Consider the following 19,703-nt stretch of genomic DNA (forward strand, 5'->3'; position numbering starts at 1 on the left):
CAGATAGATAGATTGATAGACAGACAGACAGATAGATAGATTGATAGACAGACAGACAGATAGATAGATTGACAGACAGACAGATAGATAGATAGACAGACAGATGGAAAGATAGATTGACAGACAGACAGATAGATAGATTGATAGACAGACAGACAGATAGATAGATTGATAGACAGACAGACAGATAGATTGACAGACAGACAGATAGATAGATAGACAGACAGATGGAAAGATAGATTGACAGACAGACAGATAGATAGATTGATAGACAGACAGACAGATTGACAGACAGACAGATAGATAGATAGACAGACAGATGGAAAGATAGATTGACAGACAGACAGATAGATAGATAGACAGACAGATAGATAGATAGACAGATAGACAGACAGATGGAAAGATAGATAGATAGATAGATAGTACCATACCATGTATGCAATACCTTCGTGCTCTCCATTGTTCACTTAGATCATTTTTGGTAAAGCATATAGGATGTTTATGTTACATTTATTACATAATACATACTATCACTCTAGAATGTATTTCTATTAATTATAGCCAAAGTTGACTTTATTTATTAACTTTAATATTGCAGTGGTCACGATGAAGAGTGCTGTCATGTAAATGGTCTTCCGGAAGAGCCGTCACTGACCATGACCTTCCTCCGTTCAGTCACGCACAGTCATGTGGCGCTCACCCGAATGATCGGGAAATGTAGGACTAGAAGAAATTAAGACAGCTAAGACGTTCGATAGTTTGTTTAATTTTGGTAAGTGCTGTTTTATATGCGTGTTTGTTTGCTATAGTTTCCGCATAATCGGATTATTTGAAAATCATGCAGTATTTTCATTCAGAAAAACAGTAAACGTTCGTTAGCAGTGAGCTAACGGCACGTGCACCTCTTCTGCATGACATTGATCAGCTCAGACTGCTCGAATTCACAGTATCAAACATATAGCTTAAAATGTAGCTTTACATTATTACATGACTCACTAATTATCTTCATAACATTCATTATGTAGGAAAGAAATGTGTTATTTAGGAATCTCCATAATTAGACAGCATTTGTGGACAGCATAATGTCAAAACCTTGTGGGCTGTACCTAATCAACATTTTGGGTGCCATATAGCCTACCTAGATATCATGTTTTGTTCCTTACAGTCTCAAAAACCTCTGAGCTGTCTGTCTAGGTAGCATTTCTGAGTAGCAGAATGTCGAAACCCTAGTTTGCTACCTTCCTAGACAGCATTATTGGGCATGGTAGTCTCAAAATCTACTAAACTGGCTGAATAGATAACATTTTTGAAGATCATAATTAAAAATTTATTAGCTGCCTAACTAGAGAACATTTTTGGACATCATACAAGTGTTCTAGGAGGCTTTATATAGGTACGACTCTTTTATTCTGCATTGTTCATTTTTGTGGGGTAAATATAAGGCACATGATCAACATAAGGCATGTTCTTATCATCTAAATGTCAATCATTGTTGTGATTCAGGGTTCCCTTGTGTCATTTAGTTTGCTGTCTTGGTTGCAGTTTTCGGCACAAGAAGCCGGTTGACTGGGAACAATGGTGAAATACTTCACCTGCACTGGCTTTCTAAAGTGCTCATGGGACCAAGTGTTTCTTGCATTCTGGCAGAGATATCCCAACCCCTACAGGTACAAATAACATTTAGTTTAATTGTTTTGATGTTTAAGATGACTTTTTCTAAAAACTTTAATTTCATATGTTATTTTCTACTCCTCAGTAATCACGTTTTGACGGAAGACATCGTATTTCGGGACATCACTTCGGACAACCGTCTCATTTCCAGACGACTCTTGACCAAAACAAGCAGATCTCCTCGCTGGGCAGAGAAGTTTCTGCCTGCTCAAATGGCACAGAAAGCTTACATCATTGAGGACTCAATAGTGGATCCTCAGAGTAGGACCATGACCACACTCACCTGGAACGTCACGCATGCACGTGTCATGGTGGGCCAAAGTCCCTCTAAATGTCTATAATGCATGCTGTGTTTGGGTGAATCTCTCAAAGCGTGTTTGGCTCATATTTAATTCCAAATTCAATAGAAAAAAAAGTTATTTTCCATTACTTATTTATTTATGTATTTTTTTGCATTGTGACAGTATCCCTTATGACAACTGAGAAAATTCCCCCATGGATGTTTATTACCGTAATGCAAACAGAAAGTTTAGATTATTAATTTTAATTAAAAATTTATTTGAGTATTTATACATCATGATCACACTCCTAATAATAATTTGTGCTGATGATTTTTATAAAATAAACATTGTGTCCAGAAGGGATAATCTTCATTACTGTATTATAGTAGAATAATGATAGTTAATAGTCAAAAGCTCCGGTCACACTACACTTTGCACACAAAGTACTAACGTACTAAACGGATCCGAATGCAGGAGACCGGAAACATAAGCTCATTCGTAGGGATGCACAGATGTATCAGCTGCCTATATTTATTGGCCAATTATTGACCAAATAAGCATGAAAAACCAATGGTTTATTTATAATTAATTAGTAACACACTTTGTAAACCTCTGTGAATTACTTATGCACAATCCCAAAATAATAGCCATAATATGAAGAAGGGTTGGCACTCCTAAGAACATGTAATATTTCATTTTTATTCTTTCTCATTCTCATGTTAATGTGGAAAAAATGGCAGAAACAAACATGACAGTTGTGAAAGCCACACTTACTTATAGGCTACATGATGAGGGAAACCATCAAAAATGCTTTGAAACCGGGGCCTGGGTAGCTCAGTGGTAAAGACGCTGTCTACCACCCCTGGAGTTCGCTAGTTCGAATCCCAAGGCGTGCTGAGTGACTCCAGCCAGGTCTCCTAAGCAACCAAATTGGCCCGGTTGCTAGGGAGGGTAGAGTTACATGGGGTAACCTCCTTGTGATCGCTATAATGTGGTTCGTTCTTGGTGGGGCACGTGGTGAGTTGAGTGTGGAAGCAGTGAGTGGCGTGAAGCCTCCGCATGCGGTATGTCTCCGTGGCAACGCGCTCAACAAGCCACGTGATAAGATGCGCGGGTTGACGATCTCAGACGTGGAGGCAACTGGGATTCGTCCTCCGCCACCCGGACTGAGGCGAATCACTACGTGACCACAAAGACTTAAAAGCACATTGGGAATTGGGCATTCCAAATTGGGAGAAAATGAAAAAAATAAAAATAATTAAATAAATAAAATGCTTTGAAACCAGCAGACTTTGACTTCTAAAATATCGGAAATTAAATACAGCTTATTGGAAATTAGTTACTGTAAGAACAGTAAAAAAGCTTTTCTACCTCTTTTAAAAAAAAAAAATTAAGCATTCTTAAGTAAAACAGCGATCTGATGACAAAATAAGCTAAGTGGCAAAATATTGGTATCGTTATCTGCCTGTAGTTTTTTGTTAAAATCGGTATTGTATCGGCCCAAAATTTACGTATCGGTGCATCCCTCTCATGCGCAGTCTACAAGTTTGATTAGCTTTTACCTGCGAATTCGGATGACAAGAAGACGTGACCAATAGAAGATGGAAACGTAATACACTGGCCTCTATGCTCTATACAAAGACTACATATTTCATAGCTGCCTGCTTTTATAGTTGCAGATAGATTTAAAATGTTTAAATATATTTTTTGCATTTTCTTATTTTTTTTTTTATCCCCTTTTCTCCCAATTTGAATGCTCAATTCCCACTACTTAGTAGGTCCTTGTGGTGGAGCGGTTACTCACCTCAATCCGGGTGGCGGAGGACAAGTCTCAGTTGCCTCCGCTTCTGAGACTGTCAGTCTGCGCATCTTATCACATGGCATGCTGTGCATGACACCGTGGAGACTCACAGCATGTGGAGGCTCATACTATTCTCCGCGATCCACGCAGAACTTACCATGCGCCCCATTGAGAGCGAGAACCACTAATCGCGACCACGAGGAGGTTACCCCATGTGACTCTACCCTCCCTAGCAACTGGGTCAATTTGGTTGCTTAGGAGACCTGGCTGGAGTCACTCAGCACGCCCTGGATTCGAACTCGCAACTCCAGGGGTGGTAGTCAGCGTCAATATTCGCTGAGTTACCCAGGTCCCCACCATTATTTGCAATTTGTGAGATATTATTTAGTAAAACAAGAAACCCTCGAGCATGACATCATATCCTGTCCGTTGCACTTTCCGTGTGCTCAAAGTCTAGCGTGACCGCCACATCATGGTAATGAGAATTTTACTCATTGCCTTGCCTACCTTGCTAGCATTTCTGGGCATTATAGTTTCAGAACATAGTGAGCTGTCTGCTTAGACATCATTTTTGGACAAAAAAAAATCTAATAAAATTCACCCAAAGAGTTCGGCAGGAAAATTCTGGATTCACAGTCTAATGAATATTTTTAAATGTATTGAGTCAATCATAAATTAGGATTTGCTGAAAGTGTTTTGACAGAGAGGACTGTTTTATTAGATATTTATACTCTCTTGTCTTCTTGTGATGAATAATATGCAAGAGTTATTCATTGTACATATTCAAAGAGTGTGAAAGTTTTGCCAGCTGGCACATGAAGGATATTAGCTACGTTAAAGGTATCTGTTGTTGATTTCCTGGAATGGCTAAAATTCCTGTTTAAATTGCTACAACTGACCTGTGCAGACACTAACAAAAAGCGGCACCATGTTTTGTCTCAATAGAGTGTTGAAGAGCGCTGTGTGTACAAAGTGAACCCTGACAACAACAGCTGGACAGAGATCAATAGAGAAGCCTGGATCTCCTCCAGCTTGTACGGCCTGTCTAGAGCTATTCAGGTAAGTGGGTTAATAAAAATAATTTAATACGTAATGATAATCTCAAAGAAAGTTTTATTACAGCAGTATATGTGATCTGTACATTAAGATGTTTAAAGGGGTAGTTCACCTAAAAATGAAAATTCTCTCATCATTTACTCACCCTCTTGCCATCCCAGTTGTGTATGACTTTCTTTCTTCTGCAGAACACAAAGATTTTTAGAAGAATATGTCGGCTCTGTAGGTCCATACAATGTAAGTGAATGGTGGCTAGAACTTTGAAGGTCCAAAAAGCACATAAATGCAGACTAAAAGTAATCCAAAAGACTCCAGTGGTCAAATCCACATCTTCAGAAGCTATATAACAGGTGTGGGTGAGAAACGGATCAGTATTGAAATCCTTGTTTAATGTAAATTCTCCACTCTGCCCAATATGTTGCAATATGCACAAAGAATGCGAATCACCAAACAAACAAAATGTGAAAGTGAAAGTAGAGATTTATAGTAAGAACTTAAATATTGATCTGTTTCTCACCCAAACCTATCATATCACTTCTGAAGACATGGATTTAACCACTGGAATCATATGGATTGCTTTAATGCTGCCTTTATATGCTTTTTGGACCTTCAAAGTTCTGATCACCATTCACTTGCATTGTATGGACCTACAGAGCTGAGATATTCTTCTAAAAATCTTTGTGTTCTGCAGAAGAAAGTCATACACATCTGGGATGGCTTGAGGGTGAGTAAATGATGAGAGCATTTTCATTTTTGGGTGAAATATCCCTTTAAATATCATATAGTAAACTAAAGCCTGGGCTGTCACGTTGATGTAGGTGACGACATGCGTCATGTGTGGTGTTTATAACTAGCAGCAGTTTAGTCTACATTTGAATTACCTCACTTGAACTTTCACAACACTTGGCAGCAGTGATTGCTTTTCAAAGTGGTTTCAATCTCATCCCATTTTCAGGAATTTGGTCTTGCCCGGTTTAAGAGCAACGTTACAAAGACCATGAAAGGCTTTGAGTACGTGTTGGCCAAGATGCAAGGTAAGATGCCAACGAGAGTTCAAGCATGAAGTGGTTGCTTAATGGTTTCATTAGTTTTGTTGTAAACATCTGCTGCTAAGCTGGATCTAATTATCCCGCAGGTGAATTACCAACAAGAACTCTGGCAGAAACTGCAACTGTGAAGGCTCGTGAGACTGCACTCGCTGCCAAAGAGAAAGCGAAAGATTTAGCCTCACAAGCGCAGAAGAAACAGTATGTGTGATGAGCAGAGGGATTTGGACGTGACGCAGCAGTGCATTGTGCCCGGACTCTCCCAGCTCTGCTGAACAGGGCTGTGCCATTCCATCATACAGGGCGCATGTTAGAGGGGGTTTGTGGAATAATTCTAAACAAGCGTTTGGATATACAAGTTGATAAATAAAATCATGCCTGTCCGGATTCCTTAGAATTAAAATGCATTTTCTGCTCTGAAGGTCACCTGATCCATCACACCTGTTCTCTGTCTAAACCAAATCCCTTGAGTAAACTTGATTTAATGCAGCCACATAGTTTTCTTCCTGCTTTATTGAGTCTGGTTTTACATGAGATATTGTTTGCATTTTAGATTTTTTTTCTTAACAAATTGATTAATTTAATTTAGATGGCCATCTCTGACTCATGTTCACTCTTGCTGAGGTTAAGAAATCTGCCTTGTTTAGCAATGTAATTTGTTGCTTCAAATTGAAGTTCTATCTGCATTGATGGGTCCACAGTTCCAGCGGTCATTGCCAACTTGATATCTATAGAGTTCTGCTGATCGGCCTGATCTTTGGCACATGAGAGAATTTTCCAGAAAGGTGTGCAGTGCGTTTGTCAATGCAGTGTTGACAATGTCGGTATACAGGGTAAAAGTTGTTATAGAAAGTATGTCAAATGTTGAATGACTAAAACAAATGCATTTGTTTAATGAAACATATAGCTTAACATGTTTTATAACTCTTAATAATTGTGATCAACAGGTATCACCAATAAATGTTTTCTATCTGACACATGTTGTCATCTCATCTCTCAATTGTGATTTTAATTGTTTTGGATGCTCTTACTGTAATCACTATTTTTGTGAATTTATTATTGCTTATCCAGTCCACCCAGACATCACCCTCAAACCAGCTTATTAAAACTACGATAATGCAGAAAACCACCATTACAAAAGTCTCGAAATCATAGGGTTATTCTCTGCTTTTCATATCCGTGAAGAGACGTGTTGTGCTGAAATCCGACAGATTCTTGCTCCCTGCTACCTGGTTGATCCCTAAACTCCACCCCTAACCCTAATCATAGTAGGGAGTCATTGGTCGTATCCTTAAAGGCCACACCTACCCATAACAATAACCATACTGGGGAGTCAAAAATTGGCACGATACCTGTAAAGGTGTTTACATATGCATGGCAAACTGATTTACCTTTTAATGCATCCAGTGTAAATCGTTGTAATTGTATTTGTACTAATATTTAAATTAGAGAGCTCTGCAATATATTTTCTACTTGTAAAAATTCCAGTTATAGAGGTCTATAATGGATTTTGTACTAGTAAGAATTTCAATTACAGAGCTCTCTATTTCCATTTTATTAGTAAGAATGCAATTGCAAAGCTCTACAATTGATTTGCAGAGCTCTGTAATGGCATTTTGCTAATTAAAAACTCCAATTAAAGAGATCTACAATTGATTTTTTTACTAGTAAGAATGCAATTACAGAGCTCTGCAATTGCATTTTTTACTATTAACAATTCCAATTGAGAGCTCTGCAATTCGATTCTTACTAGTAAAAAGCTGATAACAGCTCTCTTACTAAATTTTTACTAGTAGGAATGTAATTGCAGAGCTCTATAATTCAATTTTAGAGCTCTGCAATTACATTCTAACTAGAAAGAGTTGCAATTAAAGAGCTCTACAATTACATTCTTACTAGTAAGAATTCCAGTTACAGAGCTCTGCAATTAAACTTTTCATTAATGCAATTTTTTTTAACTAGTAAAATTCAATTGTAAAGCTCTAAATTTTTAAAGTAATTAAAAATGAATAGGAGTCAATGAAAACCTACGACAAGTAAATATTCAATTGTAGTGCTCTGTAATTGGAATTCCTACTGGTTAAAATGCAATTGTAGAGCTCTCTAACTGGAATTGTTACTAGTAAAATTGCAATTATGATGAATAATTATCAACAAAAAAAGATATTTTGGCCTTCTTTATTTATATGCAATGCGAAATAGGGGTAAGGGACAAAAATCTACATGTGTGTGCTGATCGTTTTATTCTTATTATAGATATGTTACAACCGTTAGGATTAATATTTAGCTGCACATCAACAAGGCATTTCCATCTGCAGAACTGCCGCTCGTTGGATGTGTTTTGTTTTTGGCACCATTCATAGTAAATTCTAGAGACTGTTGTGTGTGAAAATCCCAGGAGATCAGCAGTTACAGAAATACTCAAACCAGCCCATCTGGCATCAACAATCATCCATACAATTATCTAATTAGCCAATCGTGTGGCAGCAGTGCAGAAAATCATTCAGATATGTGTCAGGAGCTTCAGTTAATGTTCACATCAACCATCAAAATGGGGAAAAATCTCAGCGATTTCAACCATGGCATGATTGTTGGTGCCAGATGGGCTGGTTTGAGTATTTCTGTAACTGCTGATCTCCTGGGATTTTCACACACAATAGTCTCTAGAATTTACTCAGAATGGTGCCAAAAACAAAAAACATCCAGTGAGCAGCAGTTCTGAGGGTGGAAACATCTTGTTGATGAGAGAGGTCAACTGAGAATGGCCAGACTGGTTTGAACTGACAAAGTCTACGGTAACTCAGATAACCACTCTGAAAAATTGTGGTGAGAAGAATATCATCTGTTCTGAGATGCGGGTTGGTGCTGTTTTGGTGGCACGAGGGGGGCAATATTAGGCAGGTGGTTTTAATGTTGTGGCTGATTGGTGTATATATATATATATATATATATAGGCCTATTTTTATGATTTATTTTTATGATTTAAGCGTTTCAATTTCATTAAAAAAAAAGAATATTTTTTTTATTTTATGTTGTTAAAGATTACTCAATTTATTTTGATAGAAATTATTTTTTGAGTGCATGTAGTGTGGAAGGGACTAAGAAAAATCTACTTAATATAATTTCAAATTTGACCAAATAACTAAAAAGTTTATTTTTGTTTTTTCAAAACGAGACTATTTGGAGAGCAATAAGTGTCAATAGAGGGAAGTTCCAATATATACGTGTAAATGTTTAATACTTTGTTCATATCAAGTTCAGTCAAATTCTGCTCGTGTACCCTGAGGAATGTTCCAATGCAGTGCAACCACCCAGAACAGAAAAAATGTTGCAGGAGCATAATGATGCAGAGTGACAAAAAAAATTAAATACATAAAATATTTATTTGTACAAAAGGTTCTTGTCGGTATAAAAGAATAAAATGCTACATAGGAGTACAAGGAGAGACATAAATACAAATGTGTTCCTGGTCCAATGACATACGAATAAGGCATTTGGTGTTCAAACAGTACAAACAATGTACATTTTGCAGTGTATATTAACACAATTACTGTACAAACATCTAAAAACAAAGGCGTGTTCATAATAGTTTGCATAAATGACTGATATGAGCAGGTATTGAACAGTTTACAAATACAGTTTTTTGTCTGAATTGCAGTTTAAAAATTGGTAACAAACAGGACTTTTTCACATGAGCATGGACTAACACTGCTTAAAGGGAATACAACTGTTAAAAAATCTACCGTGCAATTAAAAAATATATATAAAAAAATAACTTCACTATTTTATTTTTTCAGGCTCCTTGCGTAATAGCTTGTTGTTGGGTGTTTTAATAGCACCAACTTTGATTCACTCAAGTAAACCAAAGCATAGGACTAAATAAAGATGTAGGAAAAGCGCTGTTTAAGAGTGAACCACTATGGTGATACAGCAAGTTCAATAACAATCATTTAAAGCCTTATTGTACCTCTGTACAGTAACAAAGTAATAAAAAAAGGAAAACAAATATGAATTGCAGCATAACCTTTGAATTACCCTCCCCAGTCTTTTCCATTAGAAAAACATATCAATTATTTGATAAAAATGCATCGACATAATCTTCAATTTGACACATTAGCAATCCTGAATGGAGCGACACACATTTAAACCAGGCATTGCAAGTGCTCATGCATATGCTTTGTGCAACGTATTTAAAATAAAAACAAGACAAATTAAATAAGCTGGATATTAAAGATTTAAGTGCAAGCAAATGTGTACTGCAGGCTGACCCTATAGTTAAGCTCATTCACTGATTAGAAGACAACTAGCGGGTACAATGTAATCATAACTAGTCTGGATAAAAAATAAAATCATTATGTGGAAAATAGCATCAACAAACTTGTTAAACTTGAATCACATGTGTATAGCATACTAAAGCACCATAATGCCATTTGTTAAGAATACACTACACAAAAAATCTTCCAGTCATGCTTAGAAGTAGTTTGCGACTGATGGTTTCAAAATAAGGCTTTTCTGTAGCAAGAATGGCAAAGCCCATCAAACATTTTCAGTTTTGAGTCCTGTTGTGATGTTCCTCATCCTCTTAATACCGTTTAGTAATGTTTCTAGGTCTGAGACGGTCTGATCCGGTCATAACCAGGCATGATCAGAGGTGGAGTAGCTGTGGTCCGCCTCGGCGTGTGATGAGCCCAAACCATCTGACTCCAGAGTCCACACAATACTCTCCACATCTATCTCGACGTCCTCTGCAATTTACAATCAAATATTAACATATCATTACTCGTGTGATTATGTACTTACACTATAACCTACTACAAAAAACGATTTTGATTTAGATCGATCTGCGATTTTGAGAATCGCATTTAGCGTCCATTCTTTTAAACAATAAATTTCCATGACTTTTCCGGTTGTTTGTGATTATGAACAATATTGCACTCACAAAGAGCAATTTCAAGCGGATGATATATTTTAGAATTGTTAGTTCTCACTTATGTCAGTTCCAAAATGAACAGAATTGTCAACAGATGATCCACATTAGCTGTTTTCTAAAAAGTATATATTTTATTACATATTGAGGAAATATAACTTGTATGTATCTACCACTAAACAATCTAAAATGTATAGAACAATAGACTTACTGAGCACTTTATTAGGAACACCTGTACACCTACTTATTCATGCGATTATCTAATCAGCCAATCGTGTGGCAGCAGTGCAATGCATAAATTCATGCAGATACGTGTCAGGAGCTTCAGTTAATGTTCACATCAACCATCAAAATGGGGAAAATCTCAGTGATTTCGACCATGGCATGATTGTTGGTGCCAGATGGGCTGGTTTGAGTATTTCTGTAACTGCTGATCTCCTGGGATTTTCACACACAACAGTCTCTAGAATTTACTCAGAATGGTGCCAAAAACAAAAAACATCCAGTGAGCCGCAGTTCTGTGGATGGAAATACCTTGTTGATTAGAGAAGTCAATGGAGAATGGCCAGACTGGTTCGAGCTGACAGAAAGGCTACGGTAACTCAGATAACCACTCTGTACAATTGTAGTGAGCAGAATAGCCTCTCAATATGCACACATCATGTCAAACCTTGAGGCGGATGGATTACAATAGTAGAAGACCATGTTGGGCACTTTATTAGGACCATAATGTTCCAAATAAAGTGCCCAGTGAGTGTTTGCTATCAGTCATTGGCAACTCTTCTCTCTAGATATTGGTAATGGTGACTGAAAACCCCTAGTTGGTCGACCATTAATTTAAAACGCTTTATAAAAGCACCATTTATTACGTTTTTAATGTGTGAGGTAATTCAGTAAAGGTTCCTTAAATTATTTTTTTTTTAAAAATGCATAGTGGAAATTCTTATTATAATTTTTATTCTTGCAATTATCAAATCCACTTACTGCAGTCACTATACTTCACATTATTTCAATGAAGTTCAAGAAGTCCAATTTATATTTCTGCGTCGAACCTACATTGTAGGTTATGCATAGCTATGGCAGTTACGGCATAGCCCAAGCCATAACCTGACATGCACCTCTCCAAAAAAGTAACAATGACAGCTTCTAAGCTTCAAAACGACACCCATTTTGTATTGGTCAAGCGAGTAGTTGTTAAAGGAATATTCCGGGTTCAATACAAGTTAAGCTCAATCGAGCATTTGTGGCATAATGTTGATTACCACAAAAAATTATTTCAACTCGTCTCCTTTTCTTTAAAAAAAGCAAAAATCAAAGTAACAGTGAGATGCTTACAATGGAAGTGAATGGGGCCAATCTTTGGAGGGTTTAAAGGACAGAAATGTGAAGCTTATATTTTTATAAAAGCACTTTTCTGTTTAAACTCATATTATTTGAGCTGTAAAGTTGTTTAAATCGTCATTTTAGGGTTTGATGACATTACAGCGTCATTGTAAAATTGGCTATAACTTTACATGAAAATCATGTTAACACACATATTGTTTACATCTTGTGGCTATTCTTTTGAAATAGTGAGTATTTTTTTTGGGGGGCGGGGGATTTTTCCCCTTTTTCTCCCAATTTGGAATGCCCAATTCCCAATGTGCTTTTAAGTCCTCGTGGTCAAGTAGTGATTCGCCTCAGTCCGGGTGCGGAGGACGAATCCCAGTTGCCTCCGCGTCTGAGACCATCAACCCGCACATCTTATCACATGGCTTGAGTGCGTTGCCATGGAGACATAGTGCGTGTGGAGGATTCACGCCATGGGGCGCATGCTCAACTCACCACGCGCCCCACCTTATAGCGAGCACGAGGAGTTTACCCTATGTAACTCTACCCTCCCTAGCAACCGGGCCAATTTGGTTGCTTAGGAGACCTGGCTGGAGTCACTCAGCACGCCCTGGGATTCGAACTAGCGAACTCCAGGGGTGGTAGAGAGCGTATTTTACCACTGAGCTACCCAGGTCCCCCTGAAATGTATTTATTTATTTTAAAACATTTTTAAAGAAAAGCAAGTCAAAATTAATTTTTGTGGTAATCAACATCATGCCACAAATGCTGTAGATTGAGCTTAACTTGTATTGACCCCGGAATATTCCTTTAATTAATTTGATAATTTTGTTTCCAGCATGGAGCATCAAAATATTTATTTATTATTATTTAAGCGACTCAAGAGCAAGCATACAGTATATGCCTCAACATGTATAATGAATAATATATACCTAAATAAAAAAACATGTTCACATATTAAGATGAACTAGGTTTTAATGCTACAATTCCATAAACACTTTTGAATCCACAAATGACATTGCTTTTGTTTATTTATGAAATTATTTATGGAATTAAGTTATTTTCTCTCAAAACACTAGCATTTTGTCTGTGTACACTAATGTAAAACTATTAATGTATACCATCATTTAGGCCACTGCATAGCGACTACAGCGTAGGTTTGACGCAGAAGTATAAATCGCCCGTAAAAGGAAAAGTATTTAAAAAAAAAATTACAAATTGTGACAGCTATGATGTCACTGATCATACTAATACCATGTAAACATTTTGTAATCTTATCTGATTGTAAGATTACAATTAATCAAGAGCATTATCATCTTAATGCGGTTAATGTTTACCTCTTTCAGAGTCGGATCTCTCGGAGGATACAGTGGATCCAAGGCTGTCATTACGCATCCGCTCTGTGCTGCCCTGCAGTTTCTCCAGCCGTATGCGCAGTTCTCTCTGCTCCCAGCGCAGACGATCCTTCAGCAGCTCTGCACGCTCATCCTGTTCCTGCAGTTTCTGGAAGAGCACATGAATATGTGATCGCATAATTGGCATAATGCACCACTACCTCACCAAATCGATTACTCTGTGTTGACAGACCAAATTTTTAACCAGTGCTTGTTTAAAACCAATATACTGTATGTATATATTTATATAAATGCATTCAAATATTTATGACCTTTCTAGGTACCATAAAATTAGGGTGGTTCTGCATTGGTGTGTCTGCGTCGTTTTCGGAGTTCACAGCCAAAACACTATTGTATTGAGAGAAAATGCCTTAATTTCTTAAATAACTGTACATTTCATAAATAAACAAAGGCAGTGCAGTTCGTGGATTCAAAAGTATTTATTACATTTTTAAACCATTAAAAACGAGTTCATCAAAGTATGTAGTATTTGGGTACATATTATGTATTATACATGTTGCCTACCATGAAGAGAGACAATAAATCAGACAATATATGCTTGCTTTTGACTTGCTTTAATAATAATAAATAAATATTGTGGCATATCTGTATGCTCTGTGCTGAAAAAATTTATCAAATTAATAAATAACTGCTTGCTTGACCAACACATAATGGGTGTCGTTTTAAAGTGTAAACTCTTTACCATGCATTTAGGCAAAATAACCAACTCTTAACAGGTGCTTTTTTTAATCTGCTGACAAATTAGAAGTGATCCGTTTTCATAACTTATGAAATATGATTATTTACTGTACACCATACTGTCAAACCATCATACTGATCAGAAAGTTCGAGTAGAATACGACGAGTATCGTTTCACTCACATACCAGATATGTATTGAGTAAAAGACCCGAGAAAACAAAAAAATCACAGAGTTTATAAATTGTAAACAAATGTGTCTTTTGTTGCGTTTTCGCTTGTTTAATGAAATAAACAGAATATAAAAACAGCTGATGCTCACAAAAAACTAAACAAGTCCAAACAAAATATGACACGATCACTGATCAGTGGATACATAAGATGCGTAGATAAAATAATCTTGGAGAAAATGCGACGCTACCTCAGATATCTTTTTTTTTTTTTGGTCATCCTGGGGGGCAGTCTCTAGTAACACAGTGGACCAATCACAGCTGTGTGGTCTGCGTCGATGTGACGTGCAGTTACATTTTTGAGAAGGTGCACATCAGGCTACGGCGTAGGTTCGACACAGAAGTATAAATCAGCCTTTATGTTTATTACAGGTCATTTCTGCTCACCTTGATGTGCATCTGTGCTTGTCTAAGCAGGTTGAGGGTCGTGTTTCTCACTGAATCAGAGGATAGAGGAACCTGCTGCTTTAACTGCTCCAGAAAATGTCTCAACTGAGCTCTCCTACAAACAACAAAACACAAACCACAAAGACATTTAATGTCACCTCTACCTTTAAGCAGCTGCTAAGACTAATGAAATAAGAAACTGAAGCACAGAATTTAAAACTGTATATATTTAAAGTACCTGTGTTTCTCCAATTCATTGTGAACAGACCTGAAACACAAACAAACCGTTTTAATTTGCTGTAATAGCCAGACATTGGTCATCAATGGCCATGACATTTTCTAAAGAAAAATGTTAGTGGTGCTTGCTCAAGCAAAAGTCATCACCATGATGCTAGGGTGTTATGGATGTTTGCCAAGCATTGCTATGCGGGTGCTAAGGAGTTCTGACTAATTTTTAGAACATTGCTATGCTATTTCTAAAATATTCTGGATGGAATCTTACAATCAAAAGAGCCAAGCCCGGGGGCCTGGGTAGCTGGTAAAAGATGCTGGCTACCACCCCTGGAGTTCTAGTTCGAATCCCAGGGCATGCTGAGTGACTCCAGCCAGGTCTCCTAAGCAACCAAATTGGCCCGGTTGCTAGGGAGGGTACAGTAACATGGGGTAACCTCCTCGTGGTCGCTATAATGTGGTTCGTTCTCGGTGGGGTGCGTGGTGAGTTGAGCACGGATGCCGCGGTGGGTGGTGTGAAGCCTCCACACGCGCCATGTCTCTACTTGTGGTCAATTCTGATCTTTAGATATGGCCGGGGTGCTTCCCCGGCCATATCTAACAGACCACTGCAAAATGATCAGTTTCTCTGGATTAACTATTTATAGGTATGTGTTGGAGTAAAATGAATATTTTTGTTCACAAAGACAAATCTGCCCGATTCCAGCCTTGCTTAAGTACTCCCAGATCATCATCGATCCTCCACCAAATTTCACAGTGGGTGCGAGACACTGTGGCTTGAAGGGCTCTCCAGGTCTCCATCTAACCATTAGACGACCAGGTGGAGGATCGGTGATGATCTGTGGTGCTTCAGCAAGGCTGGAATCGGGCAGATTCGTCTTTGTGAAGGACGCATGAATCAAGCCACGCACAAACTTGCTTCCTTCTGCTCTGACAATTTTCTCTAACTCTGAGGATTGTTTTTTCCAGCAGGACAATGCTCCATGCCACACAGCCAGGTCAATCAAGGTGTGGATGGAGGACCACCCGATCAAGACCCTGTCATGGCCAGCCCAATATCCAGACCTGAACCCCATTGAAAACCTTTAGAATGTGATCAAGAGGAAGATGGATGGCCACAAGCCATCAAACAAAGCCGAGCTGCTTGAATTTTTGCAGCAGGAGTGGCATAATGTCACCCAACAGCAACGTGAAAGACTGGTAGAGAGCATGCCAAGATGCATGAAAGCTGTGATTGAAAATCAGGGTTATTCCACCAAATATTGATTTCTGAACTGAAGTTAAAACATTAGTATTGTGTTGTTTAAAAATGAATATGAACTTGTTTTCTTTGCATTATTCGAGGTCTGAAAACACTGCATCTTTTTTGTTATTTTGACCAGTTGTCATTTTCTGCAAATAAATGCTCTAAATGACAATATTTTTATTTGGAATATGGAAGAAATGTTGTCAGTACATTATAAAACAAAAATGTTCATTTTACTCAAACACATACCTATAAATAGTAAATCCCGAGAAACTGATCATTTTGCAGTGGTCTAAATTTTTTCCAGAGCTGTATGTATGTATGTATGTATGTATATATTATATATATATATATATATATATATATAAAAACTTTTTTGCCTACTATTTTTGCTAGCTATTATATAGTATGTAGGATACAAAGGGGCTAAAGGCACTGCGGGGTAATTTGATTTTATTTTCTCCCAAAACATTAAATAGCAACAAAATCTATCACAGCACTTTCCTAAACACCTGTTTGTCCATATGCACAGCAAATTTTTCCTTATCCATGAGATCTTTGCATGTGGTGTCTAAAGTTTGATTGAGGCAATTTTATCTCATTTTTATATATTTTTTTTAAAATGTTGCAAAACTGTGTAGCTAATGAAAATCCCTGAAATGTTCACATTTATTTTGAGACAAAATACTTATTTATCATTTTCAGTTTTGTTCAAGGTGATTCAATCAGACATTTTTTAATGACTGTCCAATAAGTGAAAAGATAGTATTTGGGGTTAAAAGCCCCCCTGTTGCAGGTGCTAAAGGCCCCCATAAAACACATTGTTTTTTTTAAAGTGGGGCGAATAGATTTGTTATGAAAAATGTTCAAAGTGGGCTCATATTGACTGATCCAATCACAATGGAGATTAATTTGTTTACAGAACACTTGAGTTGTGATGAAATGTTAAATGTGATTGTAATTAACAGAAAACGTTCAACCCTTTTCAAAAGTGGTTATTTTGAAGCATCATCTTAATTTTTTACTCAAAAAAAAGACAACTTTTGCCCTATAACTATTTTCCCAATATTTACATATCATCACTATAAACCCCATGGGGACCGTTTACCCCAAAATCCCTGGCCACCTTCAAAATAAATAAAATAAATAAATAAATTCCATTATTATTTCTTTTCAAATGATGCTGCTCCATCAATAATCTATAAAATAAAATAAAATTATTTAAAAAAAATAAAATATAAAAATAATAATTATAATTGATACACTTTGTGACCAGACATAAAGTACCACTAAATAAGATATTTTCTACATATCAATACCTTATTTGCATAGGTTATTGTTAGACAGAGTTATCATATGATGAGTAGAGCATACAAAAGCCATCAACAAACAAAAGAGGACACCTTACACACACTCACCTGCTGTTCCCGGGTAAATGAGTCTTTGATTTCTGTTTCTTTCTCTTATCTGTAACCTCTTTACTGATGAATGGTAACACTGAGGCATAACCGTGTTCAGCCTCTGCAAACAAATACATAATGCACAACATGAGTGATCAATAACACAGCCTACTTCCTTTAGTAGAAAATGCTTGTACATATGGTTAACATAAGTCACTTTAGTACATTTACACACACAACTGAACGGACGTTTATGACTGTTATAGTGAAGTGTTTACTCAACTATATGTCCGCAACCTCCATCAAATCAGCTGTTTTGAGACCGCTTTCTGGTTTTGGCGCCATCGAATTGTTTGATACAATGTTTCCAGCGGTACGCTACACAGTAACAATGTATCCAGGGAATAAGTTATGTCACGGTCAACACATTCTAACTACAGTATAATAACGGGCAACGCTGCTACATTTTCAAATCTATGACGATTTCGCGCCTTTGTGTACAATACAGAACTGAAATGTAGGTCACCGGACCAAACACAATACTATAAACATAAGACCCCTTTTATTAACTCTGCAAAAACACAAAAGGACCTTTGCAACAAGGAACCCCCACTCAGAACCCCCATGGAAAAATCAATGAGTGTAAACATTAAGGAATGTTTGAAAAATACACGCAAACGGCAGACTGTCCTTAACGGCTTCGGTTTCACTGCAAACAAGATGAGAAGGAAATAAGCCGTGTGATACCTCTTTCCCTGCGCTCCAAATATTCCGCTGCCTGCAGGAGCACTTGAATGTTGCACGCATTTACCTCCATTCTTTTGACAAACAATATTAATAGCCGCCAAACAGCGAGCGAGACTGATCTATTGAAGTGAAGAGAACAGTTTGGCTGATCCAGTTCGCCACGTCATACGCGTCACTCATCACGCCCTCCACGCTCACAGAACGACCGCTCCCTTCATTCGAGACCAAAACAACACATAAGAATAATAACAGTTGTGCTTTACTATTGATTGGGGAGCTAAAAAAGCTTAAAATGAAAATGGGGAAACTTAAACTTGAGATATGGGGCAAGTTTTATTCTGCAAACATGCAAAAGTCAATTCAAACTATTGAACTTGAGAAGTGTAGGACAAAAACTGGAATCCTGTGAGCTTTTATTTTGTGACACTTTGTGATGCTCAGACAAAAACAGGTGCATAAAACCTTACATGACTTATACTAAAAATACATAGGCCTAATTGTTAACATATTCGACACAAAACAACAGATATTATAATCATATTATAATCAGATTTTCTAATGATACTGATAATCATATAGACATTATAACCATATTTTTAAACATAAAACACTACGTCAATACCTATATATAAAATAAAATAAAAAAAAAAATATATATATATATATATATATATATATATATATATATATATATATATATATATATATATATATATATACACACTGGCGGCCAGAAGTTTGGAATAATGTACAGATTTTGCTCTTATGGAAAGAAATTGGTACTTTTATTCACCAATTTGGCATTCAACTGATTACAATGTATAGTCAGGACATTAATAACATGAAAAATTACAATTTGAAATTTTTTTATTTCTTTAACTACTTCAAAGAGTTCTCATCAAAAAATCCTCCATGTGCAGCAATGACAGCTTTGCAGATCTTTGGCATTCTAGCTGTCAGTTTGTCCAGATACTCCAGGTGACATTTCACCCCACACTTCCTGTAGCACTTGCCATAGATGTGGCTGTCTTGTCGGGCACTTCTCACACACCTTACAGTCTAGCTGATCCCACAAAAGCTCAATGGGTTTAAGATCCATAACACTCTTTTCAAATTATCTGTTGTCCAATGTCTGTGTTTCTTTGCCCACTCTAACCTTTTCTTTTTGTATTTCTGTTTCAAAAGTGGCTTTTTCTTTGCAATTCTTCCCATAAGGCCTGCAGCCCTGAGTCTTCTCTTTACTGTTGTACATGAAACTGG

At 37.1% G+C, this 19,703-nt stretch overlaps 2 protein-coding genes across 4 annotated transcripts; one reads left to right on the top strand and one right to left on the bottom strand.

Moving 5' to 3' along the window:
• The first annotated feature begins 639 nt into the window (after window positions 1-639).
• On the top strand, window positions 640-6,830 carry LOC127412857 (PRELI domain-containing protein 1, mitochondrial-like). 3 transcript variants are annotated; one of them, XM_051649535.1, is made up of 6 exons: window positions 640-772; window positions 1,543-1,667; window positions 1,757-1,982; window positions 4,699-4,812; window positions 5,765-5,843; window positions 5,945-6,830. In XM_051649535.1, the coding sequence occupies exons 2-6, from the start codon at window positions 1,576-1,578 to the stop codon at window positions 6,064-6,066; spliced, it is 633 nt and encodes a 210-aa protein (XP_051505495.1). In that variant the 5' UTR covers window positions 640-772; window positions 1,543-1,575; the 3' UTR covers window positions 6,067-6,830. The 3 variants fall into 3 exon arrangements, with proteins under 3 accessions (XP_051505495.1, XP_051505496.1, XP_051505497.1); XM_051649536.1 differs by having other exon boundaries at window positions 665-772; window positions 1,524-1,667; XM_051649537.1 differs by having other exon boundaries at window positions 669-772; window positions 1,504-1,667.
• A 2,415-nt stretch (window positions 6,831-9,245) lies between these two features.
• LOC127412859 (max dimerization protein 3-like) lies at window positions 9,246-18,605 on the bottom strand. The gene is made up of 6 exons (XM_051649538.1): window positions 18,444-18,605; window positions 17,715-17,817; window positions 15,058-15,087; window positions 14,820-14,934; window positions 13,449-13,614; window positions 9,246-10,600 (listed from the first exon to the last, which is right to left on the bottom strand). Exons 1-6 carry the CDS (start codon window positions 18,511-18,513, stop codon window positions 10,485-10,487), a joined length of 600 nt encoding a protein of 199 aa, XP_051505498.1. The 5' UTR covers window positions 18,514-18,605; the 3' UTR covers window positions 9,246-10,484.
• Between the last annotated feature and the right edge of the window lie 1,098 nt (window positions 18,606-19,703).

The sequence above is a fragment of the Myxocyprinus asiaticus genome, chromosome 22 (assembly GCF_019703515.2).
Source record: "Myxocyprinus asiaticus isolate MX2 ecotype Aquarium Trade chromosome 22, UBuf_Myxa_2, whole genome shotgun sequence".
Taxonomy (NCBI): Eukaryota; Metazoa; Chordata; class Actinopteri; order Cypriniformes; family Catostomidae; genus Myxocyprinus; species Myxocyprinus asiaticus.

Excerpts from the sequence above, each read along its gene's own strand:
- LOC127412857 (XM_051649535.1), top strand. The coding sequence starts at position 1,576 with ATGGTGAAATACTTCACCTGCACTGGCTTTCTAAAGTGCTCATGGGAC. Across the intron at positions 1,983-4,698 it reads TCACGCATGCACGTGTCATG|AGTGTTGAAGAGCGCTGTGT; the intron begins GTGGGCCAAAGT and ends TTGTCTCAATAG. Across the intron at positions 4,813-5,764 it reads GCCTGTCTAGAGCTATTCAG|GAATTTGGTCTTGCCCGGTT; the intron begins GTAAGTGGGTTA and ends TCCCATTTTCAG.
- LOC127412859 (XM_051649538.1), bottom strand. The coding sequence starts at position 18,513 with ATGGAGGTAAATGCGTGCAACATTCAAGTGCTCCTGCAGGCAGCGGAA. Across the intron at positions 17,818-18,443 it reads TTTGGAGCGCAGGGAAAGAG|AGGCTGAACACGGTTATGCC; the intron begins GTATCACACGGC and ends ATTTGTTTGCAG. Across the intron at positions 10,601-13,448 it reads GAGATCCGACTCTGAAAGAG|AGGACGTCGAGATAGATGTG; the intron begins GTAAACATTAAC and ends TGTAAATTGCAG.